Source organism: Trichomycterus rosablanca, chromosome 15 (assembly GCF_030014385.1).
Source record: "Trichomycterus rosablanca isolate fTriRos1 chromosome 15, fTriRos1.hap1, whole genome shotgun sequence".
Lineage (NCBI taxonomy): Eukaryota > Metazoa > Chordata > Actinopteri > Siluriformes > Trichomycteridae > Trichomycterus > Trichomycterus rosablanca.
The window spans coordinates 27,816,308-27,829,821 of record NC_086002.1 but is presented as its reverse complement, the minus strand read 5'-3'; the positions used below and the strand labels follow the sequence as shown (position 1 = coordinate 27,829,821).

The 13,514-nt window shown below is 37.7% G+C and overlaps 1 protein-coding gene across 1 annotated transcript; it reads right to left on the bottom strand.

Annotated features, from left to right (window-relative positions):
* Positions 1-326: 326 nt before the first annotated feature.
* LOC134328729 (NACHT, LRR and PYD domains-containing protein 14-like) lies at positions 327-8,056 on the bottom strand. Its single transcript, XM_063009910.1, has 8 exons — positions 7,947-8,056; positions 5,683-5,740; positions 5,052-5,256; positions 2,930-4,709; positions 1,658-1,831; positions 1,205-1,378; positions 753-926; positions 327-504 (listed from the first exon to the last, which is right to left on the bottom strand). Exons 3-8 carry the CDS (start codon positions 5,230-5,232, stop codon positions 327-329), a joined length of 2,661 nt encoding a protein of 886 aa, XP_062865980.1. The 5' UTR covers positions 5,233-5,256; positions 5,683-5,740; positions 7,947-8,056.
* Between the last annotated feature and the right edge of the window lie 5,458 nt (positions 8,057-13,514).

Here is a 13,514-nt window from a genome sequence, read left to right as displayed (position 1 = left end):
GTGCATGTGTGTGTAATGTGTGCATGTGTATGTAATGTGTGCATGTGTGTGTAATGTGTGCATGTGTGTGTAATGTGTGCATGTGTGTGTAATGTGTGCATGTGTGTGTAATGTGTACATGTGTATGTAATGTGTGCATGTGTATGTAATGTGTGTCTGTGTGTGTGTGTAATGTGTGCATGTGTGTGTAATGTGTGCATGTGTGTGTAATGTGTGCATGTGTATGTAATGTGTGCATGTGTATTGTAATGTGTGTCTGTGTGTGTGTGTAATGTGTGCATGTGTGTGTGTTTAGGCGTGTCTGTGTATAAATTAACAGTAACTCACTATAGTTTCTCCAGGTTACATTGTGGATCCACCTGTACATCCTCGAGCAGTTTTACTCCTGATTCTCCTGGATGATTGTCGTTCAGTTGCAGTTCTCTCAGATGTGAAAATGGATTTGAGTTCAGAGCTGAAGCCAGAGCAGTAAAACCTTTGCCTGTAATACTGCAGCTCCACAACCTGCAGAAAAAAATCATTTAATAAAAATAATACATCATCTTCTCCAACCTCCTCCTCCATCTCCATTCAAATCCACAATCAGACAACATCACTGAGAAATCTTCAACATGTAAAACTATTCTATTATATTAATGATAGTTTTATCTTGTGTGAGGAAAATAAGTAAAATATCAAGCTCATACACACATCAATAACAGTTTCTGTATGAATGATCTTCTGTATCTACAGTGTAAAAGTGAAAATCTTACTCCAGTATCTCCAGTTTACAGTGTGGATTCTCCAGTCCAGCAGAGAGCAGCTTCACACCTGAATCCTTCAGTTTATTGTTACTCAGGTTCAGATGTTTCAGACTGGAGGAGTTTAAACTGAGAACTGAGGACAGAACTTTACAACTTTTCTCTGTTAGATTACAATCCCACAACCTGGAGAGAAATAATCAGATCAATCAGAGAAATGAAAGACGTCACCCTGCAGCAGTAGGTAGAATCCAAGCAGCAGGTCTGATATTACCCAGACTGCATTGCAGATGAAAGTGAAAGCAGTTGAATTGATGCTGAATCAGTAATCATTCCAACATTGTCTCTAAAAGTGTGTGTCACCTTGAGATGATTTATTTGTTTATGCTCATTGTTTTGCAGGATGAAGTGATTAGTGTAAATGAATAAATGTGTATAAAACTGTGTGAAAGTGAAGATCTTACTCCAGTATCTCCAGTTTACAGTGTGGATTCTCCAGTCCAGCAGAGAGCAGCTTCACTCCTGAATCCTTCAGTTTATTCTTACTCGGGTTCAGATGTTTCAGACTGGAGGAGTTTAAACTGAGAACTGAGGACAGAACTTCACAACTTTTCTCTGTTAGATTACAATCCCACAACCTGGAGAGAAATAATCAGATCAATCAGAGAAATGAAAGACGCCACCCTGCAGCAGTAGGTGGAATCCAAGTAGCAGATCTGATAATATTACCCAGACTGCATTGCAGATGAAAGTGAAAACAGTTGAATTGATGAATCAGAATCAGTAATCATTTCAACATTGTCTTAAAAAGTGTGTGTGTATGTGTCACCCTGAGATGGTTTTTTTGTTTTCCAGGATGAAGTGATTAGTGTAACTGAATGAATGTGTATAAAACTTTGTGAAAGTGAAGATCTTACTCCAGTATCTCCAGTTTACAGTGTGGATTCTCCAGTCCAGCAGAGAGCAGCTTCACTCCTGAATCCTTCAGTTTATTCTTACTCAGGTTCAGATGTTTCAGACTGGAGGAGTTTAAACTGAGAACTGAGGACAGAACTTCACAACTTTTCTCTGTTAGATTACACTCCCACAACCTGGAGAGAAATAATCAGATCAGACTACATTGCAGATAAAAGTGAAAGCAGCTGAATTCATGAATCAACCAATAGCAGGACTGCTCTACTGTACTGATTTACAAAGGGGCGGAGCTTCACATTTCTACACAGTCCAAAATAGTGGAAGGTAGCTAACTGTAGCCGTGTAGCAACTGAGAATTAATACAATGTTACTTACAACTTGATTTCCATCTCCATCCTAAAACATAGAAGAGAGTGACTGTGTGTGTGTGTGCATGTGTGTGTGTGTGTTTGTGTAGGTGTCAAAAGTGTATGTTCCTACATCCTTGCAAGTGTTTTCAAGTAGCACTGGATCCACCGTGGTCCTGACCAGTATGAAGTGGTCCAATCATTTTTTCTAAATTAAATTTACATTTCATAATTACTCACTATTTTACTCTGTGAAGGTTTCACTCTCACTGCTGTATTTCTGCACAGCACGACTGGGAACTAATTATTATCAGGAATCTCTACATAGAAACTGCTGTCACTAACATTCACGCGTCATGTTTATGAAAACTGAGCTCTGTTTATTTCATGTCTGATTCATGATACTGTCGTATAGAAAAACGATCTGATTATTATTACAGTGTTTTCATCAGAGTAAAATTCATTCTCCTGAAAACATGATTACACATCAGTCAGATCAATTCACTCCATGCTAACATCCTCAGATCTCAGCAAAAGTAAACTAGTGTACTTTACTGCTGCACCACCTGAGCGCCTTGTTCATGCTAACATAAATTTCTTTATTTAAAAAGATTGTTCATTATTAATGCATTTCTCTCTTTATTATTTGTTATTTATTTGTCTCTTTATTACATTTAGTCCTGATGTTTTTGGAGTTCTGTGGTTGATGATTTCCACCATTTAACATCAGATTTTATACTCAGTATAATTAACTTAGTAGATGGTGCAGAAACAGCAATATTATTTACTTTATTGAATTAGATGTTAATTTCAGAAACATTTTGAGATCAGATTGCAACACTACTTTCGCACCTTCTCTGTTTCTTAAATCTAATCATTAGTGTTTGTGTGATGAACCCTTGAATCAAATGTCAATAAATGACTCACTTAGCTCTTCTAGAAGCTTTCACCACTGGCAGCATCTTCAGAAGACCTTCATGTGATGGATAATATTTTCTCAAATCAAACTCATCCAGCTCCAGATCTGAGTTCAGCAACACAAACACCAGAGCCGACCACTGAGCAGGAGACAGACGGAGTTCATCGTGATAAGCAGAACCTCTTCTGTTCAGGTATTTTTGGACTTCCTGCACTAGAGAAACATCGTTCAGTTCATTCAGACAGTGGAACAGATTGATGGATTTCTCTGAGGAGGGATTCTCACTGATCTTCTCCTTGATGTACCTGACTGTTTTCTTTTTGTTGTAAGAGCTACTTCCTGTTTGTGGCAGTAGGCCCCGTAAGAGAGTCTGATTGGACTCCAGTGAGAGACCCAGGAGGAAGCGGAGGAAAAGATCCAGGTGTCCATTCTTACTCTGTAAGGCCTTGTCCACTGCACTCTTCAGAAAGGCAGACATGTTTGTATAGTTTCTAAAGATGTTAAAGAATCCAGTGTTTTTCTTTACCAGCACATTTCTGTTTTTGTTGATGAAGGTGAGAAATACATATAAAGCAGCCAGAAACTCCTGAACACTCAGGTGCACAAAGCTGAAGACCTGACCCAGGTGCAGTCCAACCTCTTTTTTGAAGATTTGGGTGCAGACCCCTGAGTACACTGATGTGTTTTTGACATCAATGCCACACTCTGTCAGGTCTTCCTCATAGAAGATCAGGTTTCCTTTCTCCAGCTGTTGGAAGGCCACTTTCCCCAGTGCCAGTATCGTCTCTCTGGTCTGGTGTGGATCAGGGTCAGATTTCCCATGATACTTTTGCTCCTTGTGTTTGATCTGAAAGATCAGAAAGTAAGTGAACATTTGAGTCAGAGTTTTGGGGATCTCTTTCCCCTCGGCTTCATCCAGAATTCTCACTAGAACAGAGGCTGAGATCCAGCAGAAGACTGGAATGTGACACATGATGTAGAGGCTTCTTGATGACTTCATGTGAGTGATGATTTTACCAGACAGGATCTCATCACTGATCCTCTTCTTGAAGTACTCCTTTTTCTGAGCGTCACTGAACCCTCGTACCTCTGTTACCTGGTCTACACACTCAGAAGGGATCTGATTGGCTGCTCCTGGTCGAGTGGTGATCCAAAGGTGAGCAGAGGGAAGCAGGTTCCCCTTAATGAGGTTTGTCAGCAGAACATCCATTTTTACTGACTTTGTTCCGTTACACAATTGCTCATTATTTTGAAAATCTAGAGGAAGTCGACACTCATCCAGACCATCAAAGATGAACAAACCTTTATAAACATCACAGTCTAATGATGGCAGACCTTTCATTTCTGGGTAAAACTGATTTAGAAGTTCCACCAGACTGAGATTTTCCTTTTTCATTAAGTGCAGCTCTCTGAAAGGAAGTGGAAATATGAATATGACGTCCTGATTTGCTTTTCCTTCAGCCCAGTCCAAAATGAACTTCTGCACTGAGACTGTTTTTCCAATTCCAGCGATTCCTTTAGTCAGCACAGTTCTGATGGTCGAGTCTTTAAAGAGGTCATTGCATTTGATGGGTTTCTCCTGTGCTGCTGGTCTCCTGGATGCTGTTTCAATCTGTCTGACCTCATGTTCATTATTGATGTCTCCACTCCAACCCTCTGTGATGTAGAGCTCTGTGTAGATCTCATTCAGAAGTGCTGAGCTTCCATGCTGGGAGATTCCTTGACTGATTCTTTTACATTTCTCTCTCAGACTGGATTTGAGTTTTTCCTGATATACAGAGACCAGTTCTAATAAACAGAAAATTATAAATCAATTAATTATGAATCAGTGTTTTACTGCATGATCAATAAACACAGTATATAATTTAATATTTTAATAAATAATTGTTTCATTTTGTTTTAAATAATTTTAAATATAGAATTTTCTATTTTAAATTATAATGGATTTGCACAGATGTAGTGACCAATATCATAGTCTCATTCATATTAAGTACCTGGTGCTCATAAAATGTTATATAATATAATTCAATGACCAGTCAAAAGCCTAGATGATTCTAGAACCAGGATGAATATGGAAGAATTTAATCTAATGTTAAATAAATTAATAATGTAAATATTTAGGTCTCTTACTACTCTGCAGGGTGTTAGCAAGGTCTGTCTGGTTCATAATCTTTAGAACATTCAGTGTGATCTTTAGCGCCCCCTCTCTGAAACTACTCAGATCTTCCACATCCTTCACCTCCTGCTCAGAGCATGCTGGGTAATCTTCATTCAGTAGCATTTTCAACTTGTTTAGCTCACTCTTTAACATGTTGATGACTTTAATCTCCAGTTCCTGTTGAGGAATTTAGAGGAACAGATCATCACAATAAGCGGCATGTAATAAAGGAATTAAGAAAGATGAGTGAGTGAGGTGACCATATAAGGAGTAATGTAGATCTAACATTATACTGAAACTAGTTGTTGTGATACATTTAGTATACTAACGGGTGTGTTTTATTTTTCTCTGCATGTTAAGTTCAGTAAACAAATAAACAGTAAATGTTCATTCAAATTAAAATGTGTGTTTAATACCCGTAATGAGTCCCATAAACCCCATATGGCAACAAAAAAAAACATTTACATATGTAAGAACCAGAACAACATCTAAGGAGGGTCCAGAATCCAAAATCAACATACGATCTCTCACAGTAATCATTTAACCAACAGCAAACTATACAAGCATCATTATTATTATTATTACACACACATACATACAAACCTTAAATATGGATTCCAGCTGATCTCTGTAAGCAACATTTAATTTCTTCTTTTGTGGTCTGTAAATAAAAAAGACAAATAAGCTAATTGTGCAGATTTTCTTAGTTATATTTTATTTATTATAGATTGTCTTTATTATACAACACCATTAACTATACAGAACAGTACTGAACACCAGCATGTTTCATCATCCAGTTATTAAAACTTTTCCTATATTTCTATAAATTAATTGACTAGTTGAATAAATTTAATGAAGTTAATGTGTTTGATCAGGAGGAACTAGAAGTAAAAACACTGCACTAGAACATATAGACTAGTACAGAACATACAGACTATACTGACCTCAGATCAGTAGAATCACTTCCATATTTAAAGTGAAATGGTGGTCCCATTGACTGGTCGCTCTTCATGGACACAAAGCTGGGTTCAGGTGAATCTGGTCTCGTACCCTCCATCACACTGGGGTACAGGTAAAACCAAACATAAATAAACTATACAAAAAGTACAGGGGGTACCTGAAAGTTTCAGTTTTTAGAGAAACACCACAAAATATATTACAAAGTAATCACACAGCTAGTTAAACTAGTTCTTTTTAAACTTCACTTAGTTCTGATTTGTAATTTGATCATCAGCCCATGTAAAATATCTGTAGTCAAAACCCAATTTACTGATTACTTATACAACCCTAAATCAGAAAGTTGGGACAGTATGGAAAATGCAAACACAGAGTTTCTTACATTTACTTTGACTTTTATTTGATGTCAGACAGGACGAACCTGAGCTATTTCATGTTTTATCTGCTCAACTTCATTTCATTTATTAATAAACATCCATTCATGTACTTCAGGCCTGCAACATGTTCCAAAAAAAGTTGAGACAGTAAAGCATTTACCACTTTGTAATATTGCCGTTCCATTTCACCACACTTAAAAGACGTTTTGGCACCAAGTGATTTAGTGTTTCAGCTTTTATTTTGTCCCATTAATCCTGCAAACACGTCTTAGGTTGTGCAACAGTACGGAATCATGGCTGTTGCTTTTTTCATTTCAGAATCCTCCACACATTCTCTATTGGGGACAGGTCAGGACTGCAGGCAGTCCAGTACCTGTACCCTCTTCTCCCGCAGCTATGCCTTTGTAATGTGTGCAGCAGGTGGTTTTGCATCGTCTTGTTGAAAAATGCATGAACATCCCTGGATAGACGACGTCTTGAAAGCAGCTCATGTTGCTCTAAGATCTCAATGTACTTGTCTGCATTAATGCTGCATCACAGAAGTGTAAATGACCTTTGCCAAGGGCACTGACACACCCCATACCATGACAGATGCTGACTTTTGGACTTGTTGCTGATAACAGTCTGGATGGTCCTTTTCGTCTTTGGTCCAGCGCACACGGCGTCTATTTTTTTCAAAAAGACCTGAAATGCTGATTCATCTGACCACAATACACATTTCCACTGTGTGATGGTCCATCCTAGATGCCTCCAAGCCCAGAGAAGTTGACGCTGCTTCTGGACATGGTTAACATAAGGTTTTTTTTTTGCAAAGTAAAGTTTTAGGTGGGATTTGTGCATGTAACTCTGTATTGTAGTGCTTGACAAAGGTTTGCTAAAGTAATCCCTCAAATATGTGGCTATTGTTGAGTGGCGGTTCTTGATGCAGTGCCATCTGAGGGATGGAAGATTACGGGCGTTCAGCTTAAGCTTGCACCCTTGGCCTATATGCACGGAAATTCCTTCCGATTCTTTGAATAGTTTAATAATATTTTGCACTGTAGAGGGAGAAATATGCAAATCCCTTCCAATCTTTCTTTAAAGTCGAGTTTTTCTTTCTTTGTTTTTAATCATTTCAATAATTTTCTCAAACTCATCTTTGCTCATCAAAGACTCACCCTTTCCTGGATGCTGCTTTTGTACCAAACCATGATTACAATCACCTGTTGACATCACCTGTTTAAAATCACATAATTATTTAGTTTTTTCCACCTCATTACTAGCCCTAAATTACCCCTGTCCCAACTTTTTTTGGAATGTTCTGCAGGCCTGAAATGTAGAAATGGATGTTTATTAACCAATTAAATAAATTTGAGCAGATAAGTCTGCAATCAAATAAAAGTCAAAGTTAATGTAACAAATGTAATGTCCCAACTTTTCCTGATTTGGGGTTGTATATTTTAACATATACAGTGGATTCTAAAAGTTTTCAGAGCACAGTCCTTGGGTGATGCAGTGGTCTAAGGCACTGACACACCATGAGATTATACTGACCTCAGATCAGTAGAACATCCTCCATCTTTAAATGTAAATGGAGGTTCCACTGACTGGTCGCTCTTTATGGAGACACAGCTGGGTTCAGGTGAATCTGGTCTCGCACCCTCCATCACACTGTTTCTATTTCTAAAATATATTTAGAAATAGAAACACTTCCTCTCTGGCCTTAACCAAAGAGCTTGTTGGCGGTCCTACACAGTTACCTACCTCAGATCAGTATAAGAGTCTTTAAAGTGGTTTGGATGGTCCAGTAACCAGTTACTCTTTACTAATAAATAATTATTAAACGTTTTAGATCTTCAGAGTCATTTTAACTCTAAGAATTTTTTCTAAACTTCGATTAGTTCTGATTAGTTTCTTACATTCAGAAAGTTTTCACTAACACACCATGAGATGATACTGACTTCAGATTAACAGTCTCCATCTTTAAAGATAAGTGGAGGTTTCATTGACCGGTCACTGTTCATGGAGACACAGCTGGGTTTAGGTGAATCTGGTCTCATACCCTCCATCACACTGGAGTAACACTGAAGTAAAGGTAAAACTAAACATAAATTAACTATATGAAAAGTATAGAGGCACCTAAAAGTTTCAGTTTTTAGAAGAACACCACAAAGGATATTACAAAGTAACCAGACGGCTAGTTAAACTTCACCTAGTTCTGATCAGTAATCATCAGCCCATATAAAATATCTGTAGTCAAAACCCAATTTACTGATTACTCATATATTTTAACATATAGAGTGGATTCCAAAAAAATTCAGTCCTTGGGTGGTGCAGTGGTCTAAGGCACTAACACACCATGAGATTATACTGACCTCAGATCAGTAGAACATCCTCCATTTTTAAATGTAATTGGAGGATTCATTGACTGGTCGCTCTTAATGGAGACACAGCTGGGTTGAGGTAAATCTGGTCTCATACCCTTCATCACACTGGAGTAACACTGAAGTAAAGGTAAAACCAAAAATAAATAACTATATAAAAAGCATGAGTGCACCTAAAAGTTTCAGTTCAGAGAAACACCACCAAGAACATGACACAGTAATCACACAGCTTAGCTAACTAGCAGCTAGTGTAATTAATCCTAAAATTCTAAAAATAAATAAATAAAATGTATGTCTTAGCTGGGATTTAAAACTTTTAGCTTTTAGTTTTACACCAGTATACCAATAACTCAACCAGCGCTGATCTGATTTAACATCCTTAAATAAATGAAAGTGTATTAATAACAATCTCTCTCATTAATGTGTTAGATTAGTGCATTCTTTATAATCACACACAGCGTGGACACATTATCAGTAATGAATTCCAACCTTTCTTCAGTTAATTTTGAACTCTTGATGTAATCCTCTCATACATGTTTATTATTTGATGACTTATGTTTATTATTGATTGTGTTTCTGTTATTTTGTCCACCGCCTGCATGTATGTATATACGAGCATGCTGATGTCACAACATCTGTATATAGCTACATTTTAGTATCCAGACAAAAACAATGAAGCAGTTTTCAGAAATCTCTTTATCCTGTTTTCATTAATCGTGGGTTTGTGAGTTCGTGTGGATGAGAGAAAAACACAGAAGACTAAAGTGTAAAAAATCTCCGTGTTGTTGTTGACACATCTAAATAACGGTGTTAAATGTGACGCATTTTTACAGGAAACTGATTTAATGATGGCATTTCCTGCACATTTTAATGCACAATTATTTATATATTACTATTCAGTATACAGTATGTATTGTTGCTGCATGTAGTGTACAGTATATACAGGTGCAGAATGAAGTATACAGTATACACTAGTGCACTATTCAGTATACAGTATGTATTGTTGCTGCATGTAGTGTACAGTATATACAGGTGCAGAATGAAGTATACAGTATACACTAGTGCACTATTCAGTATACAGTATGTATTGTTGCTGCATGTAGTGTACAGTATACACTAGTGCACTATTCAGTATACAGTATGTACTGTTGCTGTATGTCGTGTACAGTATATACTGGTGCAGAATGAATTATACAGTATACACTAGTGCACTATTCAGCATACAGTATGTATTGTTGCTGTATGTAGTATACAGTATACACTAGTGCACTATTCAGTATACAGTATGTATTGTTGCTGTATGTAGTATACAGTATATACTGGTGCAGAATGAAGTATACAGTATACACTAGTGCACTATTCAGTATACAGTATGTATTGTTGCTGTATGTAGTATACAGTATATACTGGTGCAGAATGAAGTATACAGTATACACTAGTGCACTTTTCAGTATACAGTATGTATTGTTGCTGTATGTAGTATACAGTATTAAATAGAACAGTTTAGTATATACTGGTTTAGTATGTAGTATGTACTGTGCAGTATATGAGTTATCTGCACACAGCTGAAGTTTGTTATTTAAACTATTAAATGTGCACTGATTAGTTGTGTCTGCTGAGTAACCAATCAGAGTTAAGCTTTACCTTACTGAGTGTTAATGGGTGAAGAGACAGAAGGACCTTTAATCTTTTATACATGATTGTTGCATTTTGTAACAATCACCAACTCGGTCTATAAAGACAGATGTTTTACATGACTAATCCTGCTGTTCTGAAATTATAAATAATTTCACATTTTCACCATTATTTCCCTTTACTTTGATTTGATCTTCATTATCTATACAGTTGTTTTTAGATGTAATATCAGTTTATGATTTTTTTTCTTACTCTTCTGTAGTGATGACAGTCTCCTCAACATATTTTATCAGATGCACTTTATTCTTCTGCTCATGACAATAAACAGACACACAAGATTTTAAATTCATGAACATAAATGCAGCTTCATTCATCTCAAACTTACCTTATATTTCAAAAATTCTGGAGAAGGTTGTTGTTGCCCAGGTCCACAAACATCTTTTGGATAACAATTTATGTGAGGCATTCCAATCTGGGTTTCGCCCTCTCCATAGCACTGAGACGGGCCTTGTTAAAATTACAAATGATCTATTGTTGGCTGCTGACTCGGGTAACACTCTTAATTCTTCTGGATCTGAAAGCAGCTTTGTACAACATTCAATTTCACTGTTATGTGGATGACACACAACTATTTCTATCTATCAAACTTACTGCTTCACTTCCTCCTTCCTCTCTATTCAACTGCTTATCTGAAACCAAGTCTTGGTTTTCAAACAGCTTCCTCAAATTAAATATGGATAAAACTGAAATTCTACTTGTGGGTACAAAGGGCAATCTTACTAAAACTGATGTGTTTACTTTCAAAATGGATAATTTTGTTGTTTCCCCTTCCCCTCAAGTTAAAAGTCTGGGTGTTATTCTAGATAACAACCTTTCCTTTAAAACACATATCAACAGTATGAAGAAGAATATATAGAAGATATACATTATTTATCATATATACATATACAGTTGTACAGTACAATAAAATTCTTTTTTCGCATATCCCAGCTTGTCTTGAAGCTGGGGTCAGAGCGCAGGATCAGCCATCGTACGGTGCCCCTGGAGCAGAGAGGATTAAGGGCCTTGCTCAAGGACCCAACAGTGGCTGCATAGCAGAGCCTGGATTTCAACCACCAATCTTCCGGTTGATAGCTTCCTACTAGGCTACTACTGTCCCCCAATATCACACGGTCTGCTTATTTCCATCTATGTAACATCAATCGTCTACGTCTATTCCTCTCCACAAGAAGTGCTGCTATTCTCGTTCACGCCCTGGTCACATCCCCTATTGATTATTATAATTCTCTTCTCTTTGGTGTACCCCAAAAAACTCTCATCACACATCACTCCGGTTCTCAAGCGGCTTCCTGTCCAGTACCGCGTACATTTTAAAATATTGTTATTTACATTTAAGGCTCTCCATGGCCTAGCACCACCATATTGCACTGACCTTATATAAATCTACATGCCCTCCCATGCGCTCAGATCTTCTTCTGCTTTTTAGCTTTCTATTCCCTCTATACATCTGTCCACTATGGGGGCCAGAGCTTTTAGCTACTCAGCCCCCTATCTTTAGATCTCTCTCCCACTTGAAATTCAAACTATCGATTTCCTCTCCACCTTCAAATCCCACCAAAAGACTCACTTATTCAAACTAGCCTACAATTAATTTACTTGATTGTTCAATGTTAATTGTTTATGTCTTGTATTGTCTGTGTATTGTTGTTTAATCTGCTCTGTAAGATGTAAGGTGCCCTTGAGTGCTTTGAAAGGCACCTATAAATAAAATGCATTATTATTCAATAACTGCTGAATCTAATGATTGACCTTCTTAAAACCAAACAAGAATAGTGTAGAAAATAAAAGGTGTATAAATATTTGACAAGTCACCCACAAGCTTTTATTAATTAATGCAACATTTACATTTATTTATGGAGATCTGGGATCTCGACCACATTTAAACCATAGTTCATTAAAACTGACAGTAAAGAGTGTGATTAGGTTTTAATAATGATGCACAGCCTTTGGATTTGGCATGTATTGCAGCATCTACTTAACATGTATATTTATAAATCTAATTTTAATAGTATTTATCTGTGATACATGTGAAATCTGTAAATATGTGACAGTAACAAGAGGATTTTGGATGGAAGGTCACACTTGAAAAATAATAATTTCAATAGCATTTTTACTGTTTTACATAAGGCATTAAAACAAGCTGTGAATTGTGGCAGTTATCATGCAGAACCTCTAGAATTTAACACTTTAATAGCACTTGATATCTGACCACATGCAGCACTGAGTTTTTAGTTTGCAATGTAATTTGAATACTAAACACTCCATGCCTAAGAGGTGCCACAAGAAACAGCTATATTGCACCCTGCGGTCAGCAGTAACATCAATTTGACCTTCACTGTAGATGAGTGGGTGGTAAGGCACACGCTGAAGTCCATAAATCCAAAGAAAGCAGCAGGCCCTGACAGTGTCTCCGGACATGTGCTGAAGGAATGTGCAGATCAACTTGCCGGGATCTTTACAAGGATCTTCAACAGGTCACTTTCCATGTCAACTATTCCATCCTGCCTAAAATCTTCAACTATAGTCCCACTGCCAAAGAAATCGCCTTTCATCAGCCTCAACGACTACCGGCCAGTTGTTCTTACTCCGGTGGTGATGAAGTGTTTCGAGAAACTGGTTAGGAATCACATCCTGTCATTCCTTCCTTCCACCTTCGATCCGTACAAGTTTGCATATAGGGCTGGCAGGTCTACGGAGGATGCAGTAGCCACTGCCCTTCATACAACACTAAACCATCTGGAGCAGCAGGGAATTTACGCCCGGCTACTCTTTGTGGATTATAGCTCAGCCTTTAACACCATCATCCCCCACCGACTGACGTGCAAACTGCTGGATCTGGGTTTGCCTTATCACACCTGCCTTTGGATCAAAGACTTCCTGACGGGGTGCAGACAGTGGGACCTCACACCTCTACATCCATTAGCCTCAACACAGGCTCTCCTCAGGGCTGTGTGCTGAGTCCCCTGCTCTACACCCTGTATACTTACGACTGCATCACTGTGCACACCAGCAATACCATCATCAAATTTGCAGACGACACCAC